Source organism: Crocodylus siamensis, chromosome 1 (assembly GCF_052110815.1).
Source record: "Crocodylus siamensis isolate JL-2025a chromosome 1, ASM5211081v1, whole genome shotgun sequence".
Taxonomy (NCBI): Eukaryota; Metazoa; Chordata; order Crocodylia; family Crocodylidae; genus Crocodylus; species Crocodylus siamensis.
In genome coordinates, this window is record NC_143395.1 from 381,421,129 (window position 1) to 381,444,856 (window position 23,728).

Sequence of the window (23,728 nt, forward strand, 5' to 3'; positions counted from 1 at the left end):
GGCATAGATCATAGCAGAAACTTCCCAGATGGATAAAAAATGGAATGTCCTGATATAAGCCTGGGAGAGAGGTATAGTGATGTGGATAGAGGAGAAAAAAATATGTTAAATAAGTTATGCAGAGTCTGAAAAATTCTTAGATGTAAGATGGATGCAAGAACCTAGCAAAAAGTGTGTCAAAGAAAATGCTCAGTTTTAGGGTATGAATGATTAACAGGATGGTGATGTGGTCCATAATAATAGAGAAAGATGGTGGCTGTTGGGAAAAGGAGCATCCTCTGGCCTGTGGGAGCTGCCCAGCAAGGCCTGGGTGGGCAGGGACTGGAGACCCCCACACCTGTCCTGCAGGCGCCCGCCTTAGGGCCCTGGAGGCGCAGATGAGGGAGCTCCAGAAGGAGTTTAGCAGGCTGAGGGGAATCAGGGAGGCAGAGGAGGAAATTGACAGATATTTTTTTTCCCTGCAGGGTTGTACGACCAAGGAGGATGCACCTCAAGATGAGCCCTCCACTGCTAAGTGGCAGACGGTCACCTCCTGTGCCAGGGCTGCTCGAGACACGGCAGCACCAGTTCCTCCAGTCCAGCTAGAGAACAGGTATGAAGCCCTGGCAGCCCTGGAGCAGGAGGAAGGAGAGGACGAAACCGGGGAGGAGGCAACTTCACGCTCACCGCGTCCCGTGCAAGTTGAAGGAGGCAAGAAGGCCAGGAGGAAGAAAAGTCGCATGATCGTCATTGGTGACTCCATCCTGAGAGGTACGGAGGGCCCCATCTGTCGCTGGGACCCCTCGGCACGCGAGGTATACTGCCTACCTGGAGCAAGGATTCAGGATGTGAAAGGGATGCTCCAGACCGTAATCCAGCCCACCGATTATTACCCCATGGTCCTAATCCATGTGGGCACTAACAATGCGGCCAGGAGGAGCCCTGATCGCCTGATGGAGGATTACCACGCTCTGGGGTGCGTGCTGAAGGAGATGGGTGCACAGGTGGTTTTCTCTTCTATCCTGCCAGTGAGTGGACAAGGCAGACAGCATGAAACGTGCATCGCGGAGACCAACTGGCGGCTACAGGAATGGTGCTACAAGGAGGGCTTTGGCTTCCTCAGCCACGACCAGCACATCACGACGAGAGACATGCTGGGATGGGATGGGCTCCACCTTTCCCCTAAAGGTAAGAGTGTGTTCTCTTCTACGCTGGCGGACCTCCTCCGGCGGGCTTTAAACTAGGCTCGTCAGGGGAAGGGGAAGATGAGGGCAGAGGAAACATCAGACTGCCAGACCAAACAGCACCCACAACTACAGCCCAGCCCAGACCAACGAGCGAAGCGAATAAACAGGTAAGAGATAGGGGCCAGGGTAACGCTGGGACTAGGGGGTCAGTACACACACCCACAGGAGGCCTCAAATGCCTCTACACAAACGCCCGTAGTATGGGTAACAAGCAGGAGGAACTCACCCTCCTGCTGGCTGACACCAGCCCGGGCATAGTGGGGATTACAGAAACGTGGTGGGACGCAACACACGACTGGGCAGTGAATGTCAAGGGCTATAGGCTGTACAGGAGGGACAGGATAGGAAGGAGAGGTGGGGGCGTGGCACTCTATATTAAGGAGGAATACACATCCTCGTCCATTAGCAAGGAGTCAGGGGAGGGGCACTCTGAAGTGCTTTGGGTTAGAGTAAAAGGCAGTTGAGGGGAAAGGGACTTAACGGTGGGAGTCTACTACAGACCTCCCAACCAGGGAGAGGAGCTTGACCAGGAATTCTTGGGTCAGCTCGCAGAGGTAGTGAAGGCTAAGGATGTGGTAGTCATGGGGGGCCTGAACTTCCCGGACATCTGCTGGGAAGAGCAGTCAGCCAGGTCTGAACGCTCACGTAGGTTCTTGGCCAGAGTGCAGGACCTCCATATAACCCAGGAGGTGCACAGCCCCACCAGGGGAGATGCCTTGTTGGACCTAGTGCTGGCCACGAGTGATGACCTGGTGAGGGGGCTGCGGGTGCTCGACCACCTGGGCGACAGTGATCATCGCCTGCTGGAATTCACCATCCAGCGCAAGGTGGCAAAGGCCTGCAGCAAGGCAGCGGCCCTAGATTTTAGGGCGGCAAACTTCAATGAGCTAAGGAGGGTAGTTGGAGAAGCGCTGAGGTCCCAGAGGGGAGGGGAGCCAGGTGTCCAAGGAGAGTGGTCGCTCCTTAAGGAGACGATCCTCCAAGCCCAAAGGAAGATAATCCCAACGAGGATCAAAGGGAGTAGGAGAGCACACAAGCCTCCATGGCTCACCAAAAACATCCAGGAATGTCTCCTTGCTAAAAAGGAGGCTTACACCCAATGGAAAGAAGGGGTCATCACCAGGGAGAACTATTCTGTAGTTGCTCGGGGATGTAGGGGGGTAGTTAGGAGGGCCAAGGCAGAGATGGAACTGGGGCTAGCTTCCCAGATTAAGGACAATAAGAAGTCCTTTTTTAAATACATAGGGGATTAAAAAAAAGGTCCCGGGTAATGCGGGGCCCTTGCAGGACGTGTTGGGAAATTTGGTCGTCACACCAGACGGCAAAGCTAACATGTTTAACGATTTCTTTGCTTCCGTCTTCCTAAATAGGGACCAGAACAGCCACCTCCCTGCTGGGCCCCCCTCATGCCCTTGGGGAGGCACACCTGGGCCACGGGTTAGTGAGGATTTAGTTAGGGAGCTTCTGGAGGGACTGGACATATTCAAGTCAGCCGGTCCGGATGATCTCCAACCTAGAGTTCTAAAGGAACTGGCCATGGTCATTGCAAGTCCCCTGGCATGGCTTTATGAGCACTTGTGGTGCTCTGGAGAGGTACCAGAGGACTGGAAGAGGGCCAACGTGGTTCCCATCTTCAAAAAAGGCAGGAAGGAGGACCCAGGAAACTATAGGCTGGTTAGTCTTACCTCGATCCTAGGCAAGCTGTTTGAGAAAATTATGCTGGCACACATCCAGGAGGGGCCAGCAGGGGATTTCATGCTTAGGGGCAACCAACACAGGTTCATCAGTGGCAGGTCGTGTCAGACCGACCTGGTGGCCTTTTACGATCAGATCACCAGATCATTAGATGCAGGGGTAGCAGTGGACATAGTCTTCCTGGACTTCCAGAAGGCTTTTGACACCCCGTTCTCATTAAGAAACTGGGGGGCTGTGGCGTAGACACCCACACAGTGAAATGGGTCGCCAACTGGCTGGAGGGCCACACCCAGAGGGTGGTAGTGGATGGGTCCTTCTCAACCTGGAAGGACGTGGGCAGTGGGGTTCCGCAGGGCTCGGTCCTCGGGCCCGCACTGTTCAACATCTTCATCAGTGATTTGGACGAGGGGTAAAAAGCACCCTGTTCAAATTTGCTGATGACACTAAGATGTGGGGGGACGTGGGCACACCAGAAGGATGCAACAGGCTACAATCAGACCTAGACAGGTTACAAGGGTGAGCAGATGTGAATAGGATGGGATTCAACACAGACAAGTGCAAGGTGATACACCTCGGGAGGAACAACCGGCACCATACCTACAGGTTAGGGAACTCCCCTCTTGTCAGCACGGAGGTGGAAAAGGATCTTGGGGTCATCATTGACGCCAAGATGAACATGGGCCGGCAGTGTGGGGAGGCAGTCAGGAAGGCCAACTGCACCTTGTCTTGCATCCACAGATGCATCTCGAGCAGGTCCAAAGAGGTGATCCTCCCCCTCTATGCGGCACTGGTCAGGCCACAGTTGGAGTACTGCATCCAGTACTGGGCGCCACACTTCAAGAGGGATGTCGACAGCATGGAGAGGGTCCACAGGAGGGCCACTCGTATGATCAGGGGACAACAGGGCAGGCCCTATGAGGAGAGGCTACGGGACCTGAACCTGTTCAGCCTCCAAAAGAGAAGGCTGAGGGGGGATCTTGTGGCCTGTTATAAACTAGTCAGGGGGGATCAGCAGGCACTGTTCCCCCGAGTACCGCCAGGAGTGACCAGGAATAACGGTCACAAGCTGGCAGAGGGTAGGTTTAGGTTAGATATCAGGAGGCTCTACTTCACGGTCAGGGCGGCTAGGGTCTGGAACCAGCTTCCAAGAGAAGTGGTGCAGGCTCCTACCCTGAGGATTTTTAAGAGGAGGTTAGATGAACATCTTGCTGGGGTCATTTGACCCCAGTACTCTTTCCTGCCATGGCAGGGGGTCGGACTAGATGAGCTGCTCAGGTCCCTTCCGACCCTAGAAACTATGAAACTATTAATAAGTGCTTCTGCTACATGAATAAATATCTCCACTTTTAGTGAAGTGACATAAACATGCTGCTGCTCGAAACTTTGCTATTATATAATGTTGTCTCATAGTTTCTCCTTTAAATTCTTCATTTAAACTGCTGTTTGCCATGGTCCCTATAGAAAACTTGGTAACATGCAGGCTTCTATACTAGAACTGCTGTCATCTCCAGCACTGGTTGCCAATACTACCAAAATTATTTTTGTCACCATCATCACTTTGGAAAGCAGCTGACATTCAGTTGCACTCAGCAAACTGAGATGTTTTGGAACTGTCTCAAATGAACTTTCTGAAAATTGGCGGTAGGGTTGCATGGATAAAGCATTGATAAGGGTAAAAATCAGAGCCAAACACCTGAAACATACCACCCTTTTATTTCTGTTATGTCAGGACTTGTTGTAAGAGTTTTGAGATTTTGAATCATTGCATAGTCTTTGTCCAAGCCCTGCTTCAAATTGCTGTACAATGTAAAATCAATCAACTGGAGGTAAAATATATTTTAAAAAATTATCTTGCGAATTTGAATAGCTAGATGTACTGTCCCTGTTTGCATGTTATTGGGAATGCTTCTCGTCCATAAAAGTGTCGGGGAAAACCGAAGGATCGGGCCCCAAGGTCACGGTGGGCCGGGGTGGCAATTAGATACGGACAGGTGGGATTAGCGGCGTACAGTCTGGAGTTAGGGACTCGGAGCGGGTTGAGAAAAACAGGTGAATTTATTTGACTTACGCTTCAGGCGTAGGCAGAAAGGTCTTCAGTTACAGTTTTGAAACGCAAACAAACAATTAACAACAAAGGGGTCTGTTGGCCCACGAGGTTCAGTCCGAAGACCTAGTCCCAGGGCTGGTCAACAGCTCATAAATGGGGATCACAAACAACAAAAACTAACTGTAACACGGTGATGATGACCCGCGTGACGCCAGTCCACAGCAATGGACAAATCGGGTGGTCGAATGAGAAAGCCGAGGTCAGGAGCCAGAAGATGAAGCAGCGGAGACGTCAGTTGGAGGGGTGAGCAGAGTCGTAGTTGGTGAAGGAAGCCGAGGTCGATGATTCAGAACCGGGTTAAACAAAGTCCAGAGGGTGATCCGAAATCGTAAGCCGTTAGTCAGTTCGAAAGGTAAGTCAGGAAGCCAGATGAACGTAGTCAAAACCACAATACAACGAGTAATACAAAGAACTAAGCCACGGAGCCAAAGGAGGAGATCAATAGGCCCTGAAGCCTGACTCAGAGAACAGTCCCTGCAGCAGCAGCCTCTGTCTCTCGTCCACGCGATCTCCCCCCCGAGGGAGGGGCTCACAGAACTTTTATATCAATTTGGTAGCCAATCAACGTGCTCTCCGCAGAGAAATTTCTAGTCCAATTACCTCATGTCAGGTTCTGACTGAGCATGCTCTCAGCCAGGAGCTGACACAGTCTGAGCATGCGTCTGTGGGGAAAGTAGGTCAACAATGATTGACAGCTCCGCAGGTCACCCAGGGGGCAAGGACTGGGTGAGCCTTGGAAATTTCCACTCACAGCTTCAAACCGTGCATGTCAGTTTAACCTCTTCTGTACTGGCAGCACATACTCAAAAAATTTCCATGACATGCCCCCTTGCTGTCAGCACAGAAGCTAGAAGGCCGAATTATACCTCCTCCCCCAAGGAACCATCGTTCCCGAATTTTTCATGCGTGGGAACGGTAGTATATACATAGGCTGACAATTTTACAATGACAAATCTGAAATATATACAATATACAATAATTAGTCCAAAATCCTTGGGTCTGGTCGCCATGGTGTCCGTCAGCTCTGATGGTGTCTGGTGATCTCATCTCCGATGAAATATGCGGGTCGCAAATGGTCACGAATCTGAAACAATAACAAACAAATCGGCAGAACAGGTTCTTTCAAGAGGAACTATATACACTCAATACTACGGGCCTAATCTGCGCTATTAGTGACTGCCCTTCTGGTTAGCCAATTGTGATGGGCCAACACTTTCTTCCCGCTGTCTTCAAGTTCTATTAGGTAAGTATTTGGATACTCTTCGGCTTCTTGTACTCCTTCAGTCAAAATAGTTTCCATTACGGTAAGTTTCATGTTCGATACGCTTGGGTTTTCTTGGTTTTGTTTCGATTCGTTTTGTGTGGTTTTGTTATGCTTCAGACTTTGTTTCGTTTTGGTACGTTTTGGTTCGGTTATCACGGTTTCTTCAAGTTCGGTTTGTGTTCTTCGTTTTACTTCGTTTTTTTCATTTCGTCGTTTGGATTCGGTTCGTTGAGTTTCGCTTCGTGTAGATTCGTTACGCTTTGGTTTGTTTCGTTCTGGGTTACGCCGTTTCAGTTCGGTCTGTCCGCTTAGTTTTGCTTCATCACGTTTAAGTTCGCTTCGTTTCAATTCGTTAATCGTTTCCTCGTTTGAGTTCTGTTTAGGTTCGTTTCGCTTATGTTCGCTTTGTGTTACTTCGATTGCTGAGTCCGTTTGTCGCCTTGCTGGGTCAGTCAAGCCATCGATCGCCGTACTTACGCCGATGGCGATCACTTGTTTTTTTGGCTTGGTCTTCTCAATAAACCCTAGAGCTCTGGCAAGAACCCGCTGTCCCTCATCTCTTAGGGCTCTCAGTTGTTCTTTACTTAGGCCCGACTTGTCTAGAAGGAACCCAAACATGGCTCTTTCTAGAGGGGTTCTCTGCGGCGGTGAATAACTTTCTCGGGCTCTTTGCTGTGGAGGTGAAGAGGTTCGGGTATAATACTTTTTCAGAGTTGTGGGTGAAACTCGGGGTTGCTTTCGGGGATATTCCCTTCTGTCACCCCCTCTTGAGTGGTTGACAGGGTTTTCCACTGAGTAGGCACATTTTGATTCCAATTCCCTTTCCTCCACAGAATGTACACTCTTGTGGGTCTTCGATCTCTCCATCGCCCCTCTCAGCTGATCGAGTTGACCCAGGGTATGGATTACGGGTCCGTTTACCGATGTACTTAGCAAGAGTCTTGCTGTTATACTTTGACTTCCTCCGTATATTTCCGTGGCTGCATCAACCGCTTCTTGCAGACAGGGTACGTCTCCGGATGATAATACATATCTGTGAGGCCATGCCCCCTGCACCTGAGCAGGTGTCAGATTTAGAGCTTGGTGGGCTGGGTTCCACATGGCGTATGAGGCTCCAATCACTGTATACACCAGTGAGGTAGCACTCGCACGACCCGCATGTCCCTCGTGCCAGGTGTGGATCTTCCTCTGAAGTGCCTCAGTAACCAGAGCTGGAATGGGTATTGGCCAATAATAATTGGCCAGCACTGGCACCGGGTCCACTACTTTAGCTCGGCTCCAAGCTGAATTGCGCACGAGCTGCAGAGCTTCGTCTTGGTTGATGGTCTCGCTCCCTGCTTCTGCTACTAGACGTCCCAACCAGGCAATCGGTGTTTCATCGTTTCTTATGCCGGTTTCTTCAATTCATTCATCTTAGAGCGCGTTCTGGTTCGTGTCGTGATGGTCTGTCTTGTCTGACCCTGAGGATCAGTTACCCATTTTTGGACTGCAATGGGAAAAGCAGATACTAATTCTTCGGTGTAATTGTTGTGTTGTTGGCTTGGTTTATTTCGTGTTACTCTTATGAATTCGTTCTCAGTTTCATCAGCACTTATAGTTTCGTTTGTATAATTCATCTTGGTTACTGGTTTAGTCATTTCTATTAATCCGTTGCTTGTGTTTGTTCCAATGGTACTTGTCTTAATCGTTAAGCTTCTTGTTGTTACATCATTCATGTCGGTTCCTATATTTGTGCTCACTCTTGATCTCCTTATGGTTACGTTGTTAGTCTTATCTTCGCTTGTTGTTTCAGTTGTTTCCGTTCCTGTGCTGTACTTAATTACTTTGTTGCAGTCTTCGTTATCTGTTTGGGTGTAATTCTCGCGTACGTCCTCCTGGTGGCGCTGGCTGACGTACGGGGGCGGTGGCTTGCGTACAGCAGGTGGCGCTGTTGCGGGAGGCCGGCTCTCGGTGGGCGGAACCATAGACAGGGTTTTTCCAGAAGGCGGGCTTGGGATGGGTGGAGCTGGGCGTCGTGACGTCAGCATTGGTTTTGGCGCGCTGACAGTTTGGTCGGCGCCATCTTGTAATGGCCGCTCGGCCAATTTTTGTGTCACAGCTCTGGTTGCTGCCATGAGCTGGGCCCTAGTGTTAGTTAGCTCCCTCAGTAAGACAACGTACTCCCGAAAAAGAACATTTATTATACGGCCTTTCTTCCAACGGGGTCCCGACCATTTTATTTTTCTGCCGTCCTTCTCCAGGCACTCTCGTAGCTGGACCAAGAGCTCATGCCCCCTAGACCCGATGGCAAGGGTCGGGCAGTTAAACCCGTCAGGAGGGGTATCCTCACCACCCTCCTTCACATACTTTATGCACCGGGCGAATTCTCGGTCCGGGCCTGAGGTTGCCATGCCCGAAGGTTTCTTACGGGCCAGGGCTACGGTCCCGGTCTCTCCCCTTGGGCGGTAAACTGCCCGAGGATCCTGGAGAATGCAACCCAGCGCACTTGGGGTGAGCCGAACGGCCCATTCTTCCCCACTTTCTCCCCGGAGGGACAGGTACCCGCTCACAGTTCCTTCAGCCGGTGCGGCCTGATGGAACGCTATGTGGTCCCATAAGTCCTTGGCACCGATGGTCTGCCGGACTCGGTTGCTCCATGGGCAACTCCTTATAATCTCCGACTCCAATACGCCTCCCATTGATCCTGTTCGTGACGCCATGTCGGGGAAAACCGAAGGATCGGGCCCCAAGGTCACGGTGGGCCGGGGTGGCAATTAGATACGGACAGGTGGGATTAGCGGCGTACAGTCTGGAGTTAGGGACTCGGAGCGGGTTGAGAAAAACAGGTGAATTTATTTGACTTACGCTTCAGGCGTAGGCAGAAAGGTCTTCAGTTACAGTTTTGAAACGCAAACAAACAATTAACAACAAAGGGGTCTGTTGGCCCACGAGGTTCAGTCCGAAGACCTAGTCCCAGGGCTGGTCAACAGCTCATAAATGGGGATCACAAACAACAAAAACTAACTGTAACACGGTGATGATGAACCGCGTGACGCCAGTCCACAGCAATGGACAAATCGGGTGGTCGAATGAGAAAGCCGAGGTCAGGAGCCAGAAGATGAAGCAGCGGAGACGTCAGCTGGAGGGGTGAGCAGAGTTGTAGTTGGTGAAGGAAGCCGAGGTCGATGATTCAGAACCGGGTTAAACAAAGTCCAGAGGGTGATCCGAAATCGTAAGCCGTTAGTCAGTTCGAAAGGTAAGTCAGGAAGCCAGATGAACGTAGTCAAAACCACAATACAACGAGTAATACAAAGAACTAAGCCACGGAGCCAAAGGAGGAGATCAATAGGCCCTGAAGCCTGACTCAGAGAACAGTCCCTGCAGCAGCAGCCTCTGTCTCTCGTCCACGCGATCTCCCCCCCGAGGGAGGGGCTCACAGAACTTTTATATCAATTTGGTAGCCAATCAACGTGCTCTCCGCAGAGAAATTTCTAGTCCGATTACCTCATGTCAGGTTCTGACTGAGCATGCTCTCAGCCAGGAGCTGACACAGTCTGAGCATGCTCTGTGGGGAAAGTAGGTCAACAATGATTGACAGCTCCGCAGGTCACCCAGGGGGCAAGGACTGGGTGAGCCTTGGAAATTTCCACTCACAGCTTCAAACCGCGCATGTCAGTTTAACCTCTTCTGTACTGGCAGCACATACTCAAAAAATTTCCATGACAAAAAGTTTGATCATTACATCTACCTCCAGTGTTAAGCACCTCTGATGTATTTGCTTCTAGAATAAGTTGTAGCTTTTGTTTTGTCACATGGAATAAAATGAACGAAGTGTCATTTTCATAAGAGATTGGCATTCTGTTGTGAAAACATCCCTTATTCAGTCTCAGACAGACTCTTTCTCATGTTTAGAACTTGCTTAACCTAGTTCAATATGAAAGAGAAGAAAGTTAAACTTTTCTATTTTAACTAATATCCCATAAACACAAGTTCTCAGTTTTTTACTGTTTCCCAAGTTGCTTGTATTGCAAAGTAGTTCTCAGAAACTGAAGCCAATGCTTCTGCTTGATGAGTCTATCCTGTTGACAAAGGCCATAGATACTTGTACATACTACTGCATAGTCTATGCAGTATAATATGCCATTTGAGTGATATTTAAATTAATTCTTGAGTTCACAAACTGTTTCAAGAATGTGCCTTAGGTCAGTATTATTGTCAATAGGGTCTGGTCATGCCAAACTCAAAATATTTCAATAGCAATGAACATAAGTAGCATCTGGTTCATCCTTTTGCATTCTGGTTAATACTAAACCTGACATATTAATGGCACCAAAATAGCATTGTCCATAACCAATGCTAAGTCTCAGATTTAAACACAGTACTGATGTAGCTTTCATTACTAGTATGATTACACTGACCTATGCACAAGCTAAATTGTATAATCTAATGAACTCTGAATGATCATTCATGTAATCATCCACATAGCACAGAAATAAAACTATTTGCCCTTTGTTGGAGGAGACTTTATTCCATTTACCATACAACTTTTCAGAATTTTTTTTTCAGAAATCTCTGTCATCTTTTAAGAGCCATGATCTCATTTTGAATAACTTGACCTGCAAGTTAAAAAATTTCAAACACAGAACTGTGATATACCTGCAAAGTCATTGAATAAAGTTATAACCAACCTTTCTACTAAGGGACTATTCTCAGCAGGTTTCATGGAAAGGCTTCAAGGTGCAAGGCCTTATCTGACAGGATAACAAATACTACTTAATATTTGCAATCAGATCTCCCTGTTTTCTTCTTTTTTTCCTGAGTCTGCTGAAAACTTAGCACATCCCTCTATATTTTATGTATTTTTTTGAAAAACCTCAACTGTATTGTGGGAGCATGAAGAAGTTTATTGTAGCTCATTGACACAGCAAAATTCCACTGCACACCTGTCCAGTTCCGATGGCACACCATTCTGCTGCCGCACACCAGTTAGGAAACACTGTTCTAGGGTACAGATTTTCAGATGTGATGTACCATCGCTGGCATGGGGGGATGGGCAAAGAGACCAGGGCATAAACAGTCTTTTCCAGTGCTATATCCCAATGTTAACAGGATGTTTCCGTGCCTTGCATGAGGCAGCCACTGGCACCACGCCTTCCTCTCAGCAAGGATACCCCTGTTTTACCTGCCCAGGAGACAAGCAGCCTGGCACAGAATCAAAGCTTCCTAGAGCAAGGAAGCTGACAGGGACCTAACCCAAGTCTTGCCTGTGGCAGGATCAGCCCTGTCCAAACCATCCCAAACAAACCCCATGTCCAAAAACTATACCATCACCCTTGGCACAGCAGCAGGCATCAACCCTGGCACATAAAGCAGGGGCACAATGGCAGCCAGTGTCCTGCTGCTGTGAAGGTGGTGGTGAATAGATGCTTGAAAGACCCCAGGCAGAAGCCCTACTCCACTGCAGAGGAAAGCAACTCCCTGCCCCCTGCACATCTGCACCCATCTGAGCAGGGGGTAAAATCCCTTGCTGCCCCCAGTGCAGCATTGGTCTGATCCTAAGCAGAGGGGCAAGACCCTCCAGCCAGGACCGTGAAGGGCTGGTGCCAACAAGAACATTGGCACAGCCCAATCCAGTCCCCACCTCCAGCTTGGCTGCAGCAAGCACCCAGTGCCCCTAGCCTGACAGAGCCTAACATGGTGCCTCTGTAAGGGTCCTGGGGGATGCTTGGCACTGTATGGAGCCTGCAAGGCCTCCCCACTTACCTCAGGTCTGCCCAGACTCTGGGGGGCAGCCCCAGCCTGCTCTGCATTCACTGCAGCATCTCAGCACTCAGCATCTCAGTGGGGCCAGGCCTGGTGGCTCCTTTCCCATCCTGAGGTGATTCCCACCAGTGCCAGGCGCACTTCCCCGTGTGTTCACACAGGTGGAGCCATGCCACAGTGCTGCACCTCCCCGCCCCTGCCCAGCCCAAGTCCAGATCCAGCTCCTTTGGGTTCACTCTGGACCAAGGGCCCATGAAGGATCTGAATCAGATTCAGCTCCTTCGAATTCTTCCCTGGGCCTCGGCACATGATGAGGAGTTAATTTGAAGAAGCTGAGTCTGAATGAACTGAATCCAATTGGATCCTTCCCAGGACCTTGATGTGGAATAAAGAGCAGATCCAAATCAGGTTCACCTAACTCACATTCAGTTAATTCTGATTTGCATCCAAGTCCCAGGAAGGACTCAAATTGGATTCAGCTCATTCAGATCCTTCCTGGGAACTTGACACAAGAAGAGAAGTGAATTTGAAGAAGCTGAGTTCAAATGAACTGAATCCATTTTGCATCCTTTGTGAGACGTTGATGTGGGATGAGGTGTGGATCCGGTTCAATTAAGTTCATTTGGATTTACTCTGCATCCCATATCAAAGCTCCAGGAAGAAACTGAATTGGATTCATTTTATTTGCATTCAGTTCTTGAAGCACACCAGGGAGTTAGTAAGCACACTGGTTGAAAAGCACTGCTATCCAGCATTGGAAATAAACTGGAAAAGACAAGGACAAGAAGGCACATGGAGGAACTTTCCTAGACATGATGAGACTGAAGGCAGAGGCTGTCTCATCTCTCACTTCCTTTTGAGAAAAGAGAACTTTAAACTTGTATAGGTCAAGAAGAGAAAACAGGAAAGAAAAAAAGAACCAGTCTGGATGCTCTGGGAGTCAACCTCAGAAGAGTAGCAGCTGATTGGATTTATCACAGGTCTCCACTGAGAAAAGGAATCAAAAGCTCTGAGTTAAGAGACAAAGAGAGAGAGAGAGAGAGAGAGAGAGAAAGACTTAGTGAGAGAAGAAGGGGGATATCCAGCTAAGTTGCACAAAGAATCAAAGAAGCTGACCATCACTCAGGCATATGAAAGAGTAGACACTGTCTGCTGAGCCATTCCCTAACCAGAGAAGGAACCATAGCATATTGATGAAGCAACTTTCAACCCACCCCAGGTACCAAGGGCCAGGTGATACCCCAGGTAGAAAAGAGAAATGCAAGTGATAGAGACTATCAGAAAAGTGTACAGCTGAAGAAAGCAAACTAAATCATTAGGTTTTCCCTGCTGCAGTCATTAGATATTGTAAAAACTATCCTACAGCTATTATTGTATTATTTAACTATCCACCCCTCCCCCCTCAAATAAAAAAGTATATATCCCTGTACGCTCTCTGTTTAGCTAAATTATATTTTCTGAAGGGGTGCACGTAGTCATGAAGAAATGATGAATCCAACATCTAACTTTAGTAGCTCATGTTGAGTTGTTTGTTCACCATGACTGCAGAAGATGTCCATTGCAAAGAGATGAATTAATCCATTGATTACATCATGGGACATGTATTTATTTCTCAGAAAGCCAGTGGCTAAGATCGGGACAATCTTGAGCATGAAGTTGCATGAGCTGATATAGATTGCCACGTTCAGAATCATGACCCTCTATTGCTGGGCCTTGTCCCATTAGGAAACGAAGGGACGTTAGCTGGTTAATTAGCATTTCTTGGTTGCATTTTTGTTGAGCCTTAAGTTGCGAGACAAGCTGAGTATCAATGCTTGGCTGGTGTGACATATATGTTTCCATTTGGGCTGTGGCTTCCCAGTAACATTATGTTTTTTCATGTTCTCGGAAGAATTTGACAGCATGTTAACAATTCTGAAAACCACTAACAGTAAATGCACCCTGGGTTTTTTTGGTCAGGTTTAGGCCTTTGACTGTACAGAAACAGCACTGTTTGCAGAACAGTTTGCCCTGTGTTTCACACAAAGTTAGCTAATTAAAGTCTTCGAACCAATTCAATTGAACTAACCAAGTTTGCTGTGATGAATCAGTTCCCTGTACCTTTTTAGTGCCCTCCAGCACTGTGGGGCCATCTGCTTGACAGGGCCTGGCAAAATCCGTGCAGCGTTCAGTGGAGCAGTAAGTGGCAGCAACGCAAACCAAGGAGGTAGACGCAACAGGTTCTGTTTTCTCAACCTCATTATAGAGGCCTGCCTTTTCCTTAGTCGATTCTGGTAGTGATGCCAGTGGTGCTTGTGTTGTATCTTCATCTCTTTTGTTTTGTTTGCTTTTGAAAAAGTCTGTAATGGGGTTGTTTCATTTTTTTTTCCTGATGTCCTGAATGTGTTTTGGGGACATTAGCTGGGACGTATGCACAGGTGATTTATGTAATGACATGTCAGTCAGAAACATCACATCAGGCACAAACAGAGCGGAAGTATAAGTTTAGCTAGCTATGCAGTTACAAAAATAGCTATACAGTTTTAACTGGAATGACAATTGTGCATTTGTAGGTTATATAAATTAATGTACTAAAAGTTGGTGGGGCCATGGCCCGGGGGTGGCCCACCCCATTCCACAGCCTATGTTGCATGTGGCTAAATTAGAAGACACCATGTGTGAACCCACCCAGCTTATTAACAATCCAACTCACTTGCTATGACTTGTCCTCAACACTGCCATTTCATGAAAGCATGTGTCATCTATGAGTGTTATCAGCTGTGGTTTTCTTCACTTCTAGATCAGGCCTAGTACTACCCCTCCTCTTACAAAACAACTTCATTTATTGTTGAATCCCCAATGAAAACTAGGGTTTTTTTAGATCTGTCATGTATCCAGTTCTTTATCCATAATTAATGGATAGTGATAAAATTTTAATCAGAATGTGTATTCACATAGCAAATTAAATGTTTTACAGAAGTCCATTATATTAATATAGTTACTTTAGTCAGCCAAATGTGTAAGCTCACCCAACAATGGTATCAGGTCAGTTTGAAAAGACTTACTTTCCATAAAAAAAAGACATTGACTGGTACTGACTATATTGATATCTTTAATTCTTTATCAAGTGAATTAATGCATTGATTGGGCAGTGGTAATAAAACCAAAATATTTGTATTGAAGCCATTATGCACCTGTTGCTTCAGCCTGATTATTGGGAAAAAAGAGTTAGGACCTCATGGTTTGGGCTCACTGTCAAAAGAAAGGTTTCATAAATCTGGCAAAAATGAGGCTGCACTAAGGGAATGTCAGCTGTACGGTACCAAGGGCAATTCTGATTTGAAGATCCTGGGAAGTAGATAATGGGCAGTTTGCCCCACTGCAGTTTTGTATTTTCTGAGCATACCACTGACACTAAAGTAGTACTGAAGCTTAAACTGAGGTGAAGCATCTCTCTCTTTCAGGATGAAGAATATTGGCAAGTAAAAAGGGAATTAAAAAGCACTGAGGAAAACATCTATAATTTCCAGTCACTTTTCACTTTGCAGGAGGGCAGCAATGAAGTAAGAAAGAACCAAGCCCAAGCTGGAAAGAGCATATTTGGAAAGATGAATGTTTATTTTAAAAAACAATCTATCCATATATTTAGAGAGAGGCGTACTTAATCAGTGTGTATTTACTGCATCTGGGATGATGAAAATGTCATCATATAAAGAACAACTGCAGGAAGTATAGAGAAACCATTAAGACAGCACAGCAACGTGTATATTGACAATATCCTCAAAGTGACAGAATCATTATTATAATACTTGGCACATGTACACAGAAAAAGTTTATAATATGTTATTTTACTGCATTATACGACTTTGTTGTTTAAAACAGTTTACATCAGAGTGGTTCTCCTGTTATGAAGATCTCTTTGTAACTTCTTGAAATGATAACTATGTACTGCTATATCCATCTACTTCAGAGCTTTCCAAGCTCTAGCAAAGTCCATGTCCAAAGACTGGCTATTGCTGGCAAGCGTGAATTCCAAGTCAGGCTTGTGGGTGTCGGGAAAAAAGCACATGCAGTATATATATGGTAGCTGAGATGCAGGGCAGTATAGTGAAGTCTCTGCCAACAGTCACCAGCAGCCACTCTCTGCCACCGTGTGATGGCCTATTCCAGGGGTTCTCAGCTGGGGGTATGCATCCTCCTGGGCACTGACAACACATAGGGGGTGCACGCGTACACCTTGAGCGTGGTGTTGGACCCCCTGCAAAAAGGGCCACCGACACTGCCAGCGGCACCTGCAGGTGGTCGCCGCTTGCCACCTGTCTCGCTGCCAAAACCACCGGTGGCAACTGCGGGCGGCCCGACTGCTGCCGGCAGCATCTGCGGGGTGGTCGCTGACCGCCGGTCGGCGCTCGCCACCCCTCCCCACCGCCAACAGCGCCGTGGCCGCCTCTGGCAGCTCACCACTCGCCACTGCCACACTCCCGCCGCCGACGGCGCCACCAACAGCGGCCTCTGGGGGTGTGGAGTGTTCATGCCCCTGGGAGTCCTCGAGCTGCGACAGGAGACGCCGGCCCCAGGACCGCGACTCTCGCGTGCAGGCGGTCCTGGCGCGCTCCGCCGTGCGCCCCATTGCGCCTGCGCGCCAGGGAGGAGCGGCAGCAGGAGCAGCAGGTACCTCCGCCCGCCCTCCCCAGCCCACGTGGTTGCGAAGCAGGCGCCTGCGCCCCTCCCCCCTGGCGGCAACAGCAGCAGTAGCAGCAGGCGGGGCGGCCTCGGGCCGGCAGCAACGGCTCCACCTGCCGCAGAGCCCGCGCGGCCGCCCCCCCCCCCCCGGCCCGCAGCATGAGCGCGCGGCGGCGGCGGGCGGCAGCCGGCCCCCCCCCTGCTGCTGCCGCCGCCGCCGCCGCCGCAGCCGCCTAGGAGGGACCCGGGGATCTGCCGCCGCCGTCCGAGGAGCAGCCAAGGTGACCGCCGCGCAGCCCCCGCCCCGCCCCGGGGAGCGGCACCCACGGCCTGAGGTGAGGGGGGTCCCCTCCCTCCCGCTACCATTTCAGTCCCAGGGGTTATTGACTTGCATTGCATGCCACTCCATTGCACTGTGATTTAATGTTGGTCCCGTTTCCTTCGGCTTTGATTTTCATTTTGATTTCATCGCATTCCCGCTCCCCAAGCGGTGACACCCGGACCTCCCAGCGCCTGGGAGCAGCTCCCTTCCCTGGGGAGCCTCCTGCACCCTGCAGACGTACCTGTGGTTTCTCGCCCTGGAGGTCCCGCTTTGCTTTCCCCCAAATACTTCTTAAAAGGAAGTATTGGCCCTCTGCCCCCTTGCCCCTCCCCACGTTGCTTTTATGTAACAAGTGTCACCCGCCCCCTCGCGCTGTGGGAGGTCAGTGCATGTCCTTGCTTGCGCTGGTGCTGTACCCAAACATTAAAAAAAAACCCAAACATGTCTTGTCGTTGAAGAAGACGGGGGTTAAAATGAATGAAGACCGGAAGGGTAATGTAAGCTGGCTGCCTCGAGACACGGTGGACGCCAGCACGGCAGAGAACGTCTCAGCTGCGGCCTCCTCCCTCATTCCTGTCGTAGATCCCGAGCCCGAGCTCGTAGTAAACCCCTGGGACATTGTTTTGTGTACTTCAGGAACCCTTATTTCATGCGAAAATGCTATTGTGGTTCTTATAATTTTCCATAATCCCAGTCTCCGTGCCCCTATGTTCCTCCTGATAGGCAGCTTGGCACTTGCTGACCTCTTAGCAGGAATTGGATTGATCATCAATTTTATTTTTGCCTATCTTCTCCAGTCAGAAGCTACAAAACTGGTCACAATTGGACTGATTGTTGCCTCCTTCTCTGCCTCTGTCTGCAGCTTGCTGGCTATTACTGTTGATCGTTACCTCTCACTGTATTATGCTTTAACTTATAATTCAGAAAGGACTGTCACTTTTACCTATGTCATGCTCATTTTGCTCTGGGGAGCATCTATTTGTATTGGACTGCTGCCTGTAATGGGCTGGAACTGCCTCAAAGATGAATCCACCTGCAGTGTTATCAGACCACTCACTAAAAATAACGCAGCTATCCTTTCAGTCTCTTTCTTGCTTATGTTTGCCCTCATGCTACAGCTCTACATCCAAATCTGTAAGATCGTGATGCGCCATGCTCATCAGATTGCCTTGCAACACCATTTCCTGGCCACATCTCACTATGTGACCACCCGAAAAGGAGTGTCTACTTTGGCCATTATTTTGGGGACCTTTGCTGCTTGCTGGATGCCTTTCACTCTCTATTCTCTAATAGCAGATTACACATACCCTTCTATATATACCTATGCCACTCTCCTGCCAGCCACCTACAATTCCATCATCAATCCTGTAATATACGCTTTTAGAAACCAAGAGATACAAAAAGCGCTTTGGCTCATCTGCTGTGGCTGCATTCCTTCTAATCTGTCTCAAAGAGCAAGATCACCCAGTGATGTTTGACTAACAGCTAGGAGGACATTATTTTACATTTTATTTTTCACACATTCCTGCAACACAGTCTTTGGTTTAGATTCATTCATTAAACTACATATTGGATTCATAGTCGAGCCACAGGATGCACTGACCATTTTGTAAAAAGAAACCACATTGACCAAAATGAGTGAAGTGGTTTAAGGAAGATTTTCAAAACCAAAATAATCAGTGTTCTTGCAGGTTTCTAATGTCACTCAGGTTCTTTTGCTGTGGTACAGGTCATCTAGCCCAGTCATTCATAAACACAGTGATTTGACATTAACTTTAGTCATTAAAAAAGTAGACTGAAGAATCATTCTTTTTCAGAATTGTTTTGTGATTGGGCTCAATTGTGCTGCATGTTTGTTTTTTATTTCTGTTGTCAGATAATGTAACTTCTAGCTTTGGTAAGCTAGTAAAAAAGATAACAGCCTTGATTTTTGTTATTGTAAACCAGATTGTAAATTTAGTGGAACACATTTCAAAATAACTGCCCAATCACTGTTGTTTCACTTGGTATTTATTATAATATTTTCTGTGCAACTAGTTTTCTATAAATGAGGAGGTACCTGTATAGGTTTTTATTCTGTGTCACAGCATTAAGTAAGTGGATCGTTATTTTAAAACACTGCCTATTTTCTCCTGAGTTCTGGATAGATGCAAGAATAGAATATATTTTTTGTCTTTCCTATTGTTTTCTTTCTTTTAAAAAATCATTATTTATTTTTATTTAAATAGGAGACATCATGGCTTTTTGTGCTACTGATTTTTAGGCAAAATTCCCCATTGAAGCTGATGGGAAGTTCTGCTCCAAAAATCATTGGAACCAAATGGCCTTTAGGAATTATGCATACTGCACTTTACGTTTCTTTGATAGATTTTTTTCAGTGAAACGTGCAAGGGAGTATTTAATGAAAAAAACCTTGTTAAAATAAGTTTAGCATCTACATTAAATGGTCCCCTAAAGTTAATGGTTGATGCACAGTTGTTATTTCATGTTCTCATTGTTCTGCTGTGATTTTAAATTCTTAAGTTTTAGCATTTTTGAGAACATGCATTTGTAGTGTGTGTACCAAAAATGCATACATGAAACTGTTTCAGCAACCATAGTAATTTTATTCATGAGTTGCTCACATTATGATGCTCAGTACTATATGCATATCATTTCACCATTGAATTTTGGATTAATAGTTCTAGTCTAAACAGCAGAACTTCCTTTCTTGAATAGTTAAATTTAAGCTGCTTCCATCCTTTCACTAAAGCCACAGTAGAATGCAATAGAACAAAAATGTATTCTCATAAAAAGATTTTATCATTAGGGGGAAAAAACTAACTGGGAAAAAAAAACCCAGATCTGCATTTCTTTGTGAAAGTTGAGATGTAGTCTCATATCAGTGCATGGGAATTTACAGTACAAGTTGTACTTCCATTAGCATTAATGGGAATTACAAGCATTAGCATTAATATGAGGTTATATTCTCTTGAATGTCAAAGTAAATGTACTGTATTGTTGCTTCAGTATCTTCCATTACAGTTGAAAAAAACTCCAATGTAAAAATAGCAATATATAAAGTTGATGAAAAAATATACCTGTATAGTATAGATAGTAGAGACTACCGTCTTGCTGACACTGGAGCTTTTCAGATGGAATCTGTGTCTTTTCCTGTGAACATTTGGGTACTTTAGCTTTTGTAGCAAGTTTCTGTGGCATTAAGAATCGTATGTGATACACAGAGCTAAATTTCAAATGTGAACCAGTCTTATGTTATCAGAGATCTGTACAGATTTTAGCAGCAATAATTGATTTTTGTTCTAATGCTAGATTCATATTCCATTATTTACCTTGTTCAACCTTAATGGTATTTGGCTATTAATTTGGGATCTAATCAATTTTAAAATTGCATGTCATTACTCTGACTGAATGGTGCTCCTACAATTCTCATTGGCTTCACCAGGACTTTCAGATATACTGAGGGCTAGATTCCAAATGGTGCATACTATTTGGAATATTGGCATTCTTTATCTACATCAGAATATTAATGAAGTTATAGTCATGATGAGTTTCCTGTTGTTTATAGGAAAGTCACTTTTTAAAATAACTATGCTCCATATACATCTGATTTTATAAGTACACAAAGTATCAAATATTGGAAGCTCTTGCTAAGGTTACTTGTGAAAATTCTTAAATGAATGGTGCGTAAAGGCCTTGCCATAAGCTTTGCCTCTTGTATACAAAAGTGCCAAAAAACCGTGATCACAACCATTTATGGTTGTGACCAAAATTCTGTCCCAAAAAGAAATGAGTTTTGCGGCACTTCTCTCTAGGTGCATACAACCGTAACATCTGGTCACCTCCCAATCCTCAACCTATGTAAACTATCCCTCACAGTACCCATCTGTGGTAAAAATGCATTAAAAGAAAGGAGCCTGAGGACAACAATGTTTGCTTTCCTGCAACAACTGACATTGTGACTTGACCAGTGTCTGTCTCACTCAGTGTGGAACCTAGAGCTGTAGACAACTTTTCAGAGAAAGAAATAAGACCCTTCTCTTCTGAGCATGATTTGGGAGATCTATATGCAGTAGGCTTTTTCCAAACACAAAATTGAGGATACCATCTAGGTTAAAATTTAGGCTACAGAAGCATTGAAACTACAGAGTGATATTCATCCCTAGATAAGGGGCAGTTTCTTGTTTCTAGACTCTAGCACTACAGCCTTGCCCAGATGTGTTGGCACTCGATTGATTGATTGATTTGGATTATCAAAATAAAGATATCCTTAAATTCAGAAGACTAATATAAGTCCTGATGCAGGCCAAAAGTTTCATTGAAGTCAATGAGCGTGGCCTGTGTAAGACTGTAGCCCAGAATGCTTTACAGCATTACTGTAATTATAAAACTTGCAGTATTGGGCATATGATGCATGGTATGCGTATAAATAAACACGTGTCCTCATGGCGGGGTTGGGGGGAGGCAGGGGGAGGTCAGTTGAACTATTGAGGCAAGTGTTTAGATATGAACAACAGCTATAATTTTTTTAAAGGCAGCTATTTTTCAGACCCTGCAGTTCTGGCCATGTTTCTAGTCAAGTTTCTAGATATAAAAACAGTTTATCTTGGGTCCCAATTCTGGAAGTTGTTCCTTATAGGCAAATCCCACAATGCAAGTGGTGCCCCTCCTGAAATAGAAGGGGCACCACTGGTGAGGCACAGAGATCTGCCCCAGGGTGTATGTTTTTATGCTGCAATGAACAGTATTGATGCCTAATGCTACATGATGTGGTAAATTGACAATTCTAAGCAATACTGGGTTTTTCACACCATCTGAAAAACCACCTTCAGCTGATGCTCCACCTTCAGGTTATATGTTTGATGGCAAAATCTACTACAGCCATTGTTTCCTGTCAAAGTCAAGTGGCTGAGAGTAAATGTAGTTAAAGCACACTAATTTTGGTAGCCAACAACAGACTCAGGAGTGATACAGCTAAGAATCACATCCAGATTCATTTGGCTCCCCAGTTCAAAGGTCCAGGTACCCATTTACAGCTGGGTCAATTTGGTGCAGCTGCTGGCACAAGTCTAGGGCAAGGCTCAAACTCAAAATTATAGAGATGCTTTAACTGGCCTGCTCCTGCATCTTGCAGAGCTCCATGTTCCCAACCTATCCATTTCTATTAGATTCTTGATTTTTTTTTAACATTTAAAATATTAGCAATAATGAAAACAATGTTTTTATCATAAAAGCAATAAAATCCCATTAACTTACTGTTTGTATAAAGCTGTAGAGTAGATTCATGGCAATAGCAAGGAAGCAATAAATTCATTAGGCAAAAATTAATTTCAAGTACTAAATTAAACCCATAGAATGAACATGTATAGATAGAAGTCTTCCTTTGGTTGGCATTAATTAAAGGACCAGTATAAGACAGTGTTTCACCTGGGTTTGTATTATGATTATTTAAGTTATTGCATGGAATTATTTACTGATAAGTTTTATCTCAGTTTTTATATCTTTAATTCATTAGAACTCCCAGAGAGCATTATAGTATAGCACAAGAAATTTCTATTAAATGTATTACTTCATGTGGTTTAAGATTTAGGTTTAGTTGCAGCGTTAATTAAATGCAGGATTTCTGGTTTTAGACTAACACTGATATACTTCCTTTAACAGAAGAGGCTTTCATAAAACCTGTGTTGAAGACATCCATATTTACAAGGGTTGCCATGTTGAAAACCATGAAATTGCTCTGTGCTCCTTGGCAGCTGATTGCTGATATTTGGCTTTGGAAAGAAGTTTTTGGCATAAATGGAGAAAAATTCCCTATGATGTATGGATGTATTTGAAGCAAGCTGACGGGTCTCCTTTGCAGTTATGCTGGGGATGCTGTAGAGGTGCACCGATGCATCAGTCTGATAATCGAATCGGCACCAACATAAAATTGACTGTACTGGAAATCAGCCTGATGTGGCCAATAATTTGGCTGATAAACGCTCATGCATGCGTGTAACTGCAGCGCAGCATGTAGGCAGCGAGGAGCGCAGCCCAACAGCATGAAGAGCTGCGTGCAGCTGGTAAGTCTGTTGGGGGGGAGGGGAGGAGGGGCGTGGGGGGCAGATCAATGCCCCCACATTGAGGAAGGGAGTGAAGCTGGGGCAGGCACTGTGTGGATGGGGTGGGGTGCAGGACAGAGCTGCAGGAAGAGCGGGTGGCTCCTGCCACTGCACACACCCCAGGAGGGCATAGGGCGGCATGTGCCCCTAGAGCTGTGTAAGGTGACTATGGGCTGGGGCTGAGGCTGCACTGGTCTCTTCCCAGCACATGGGTGGGGGGGATTGGGCTGGGACTGCACTCAGGGCAGGCGGTAGGAATGGGGCTATGGTGAATTTTGGGGTGGCTTCAACCTCCACCCCATAATCCTCCTTCCAGCTCCGTCTCCACCTGCCCCCTAGTGCAGCCCAGCCCAGCCCACAACCCAACCACATCCTGCACAGATCTAGCAGGTGGACACATGCCCCACCCCCCATACCCTCAGGTGCGTACAGCAGTAGGAGCAGCCCCCTCTCCCCTCTCTGCACCACCCAGACAAGCCACAGCTCCATCTTGCACCTGCACCAGCCCCACTCCCTCCCTCACCACAGTAGGCCTCGATCTTCCCCCCTACATCCCTTCCACCACAACAGACTTACCAGCCGCACGCAGGTCTTCAAGCTGCCAGGCTG

General features: G+C 46.7%; 2 protein-coding genes across 3 annotated transcripts in view; one reads left to right on the top strand and one right to left on the bottom strand.

Annotated features, from left to right (window-relative positions):
• Positions 1-7,674: 7,674 nt before the first annotated feature.
• Positions 7,675-10,553, bottom strand: LOC149875146 (uncharacterized). Its single transcript, XM_090031745.1, has one exon. The coding sequence runs from the start codon at positions 8,989-8,991 to the stop codon at positions 7,678-7,680; it is 1,314 nt and encodes a 437-aa protein (XP_089887871.1). The 5' UTR covers positions 8,992-10,553; the 3' UTR covers positions 7,675-7,677.
• Positions 10,554-16,885: 6,332 nt separating this feature from the next.
• Positions 16,886-23,728, top strand: part of GPR12 (G protein-coupled receptor 12) — a 44,606-nt gene continuing 37,763 nt past the window's right edge. The window contains exons 1-2 of one of the 2 annotated variants that reach the window (XM_090028435.1): positions 16,886-17,031; positions 17,480-23,068. In XM_090028435.1, coding sequence (XP_089884561.1) covers positions 17,492-18,496 — 1,005 coding nt within the window. In that variant the 5' untranslated portion in view covers positions 16,886-17,031; positions 17,480-17,491 and the 3' untranslated portion in view covers positions 18,497-23,068. Of the gene's footprint in view, positions 17,032-17,479; positions 23,069-23,728 lie in introns of those variants that run through there. The other variant, XR_016439267.1, reaches the window with a different exon arrangement.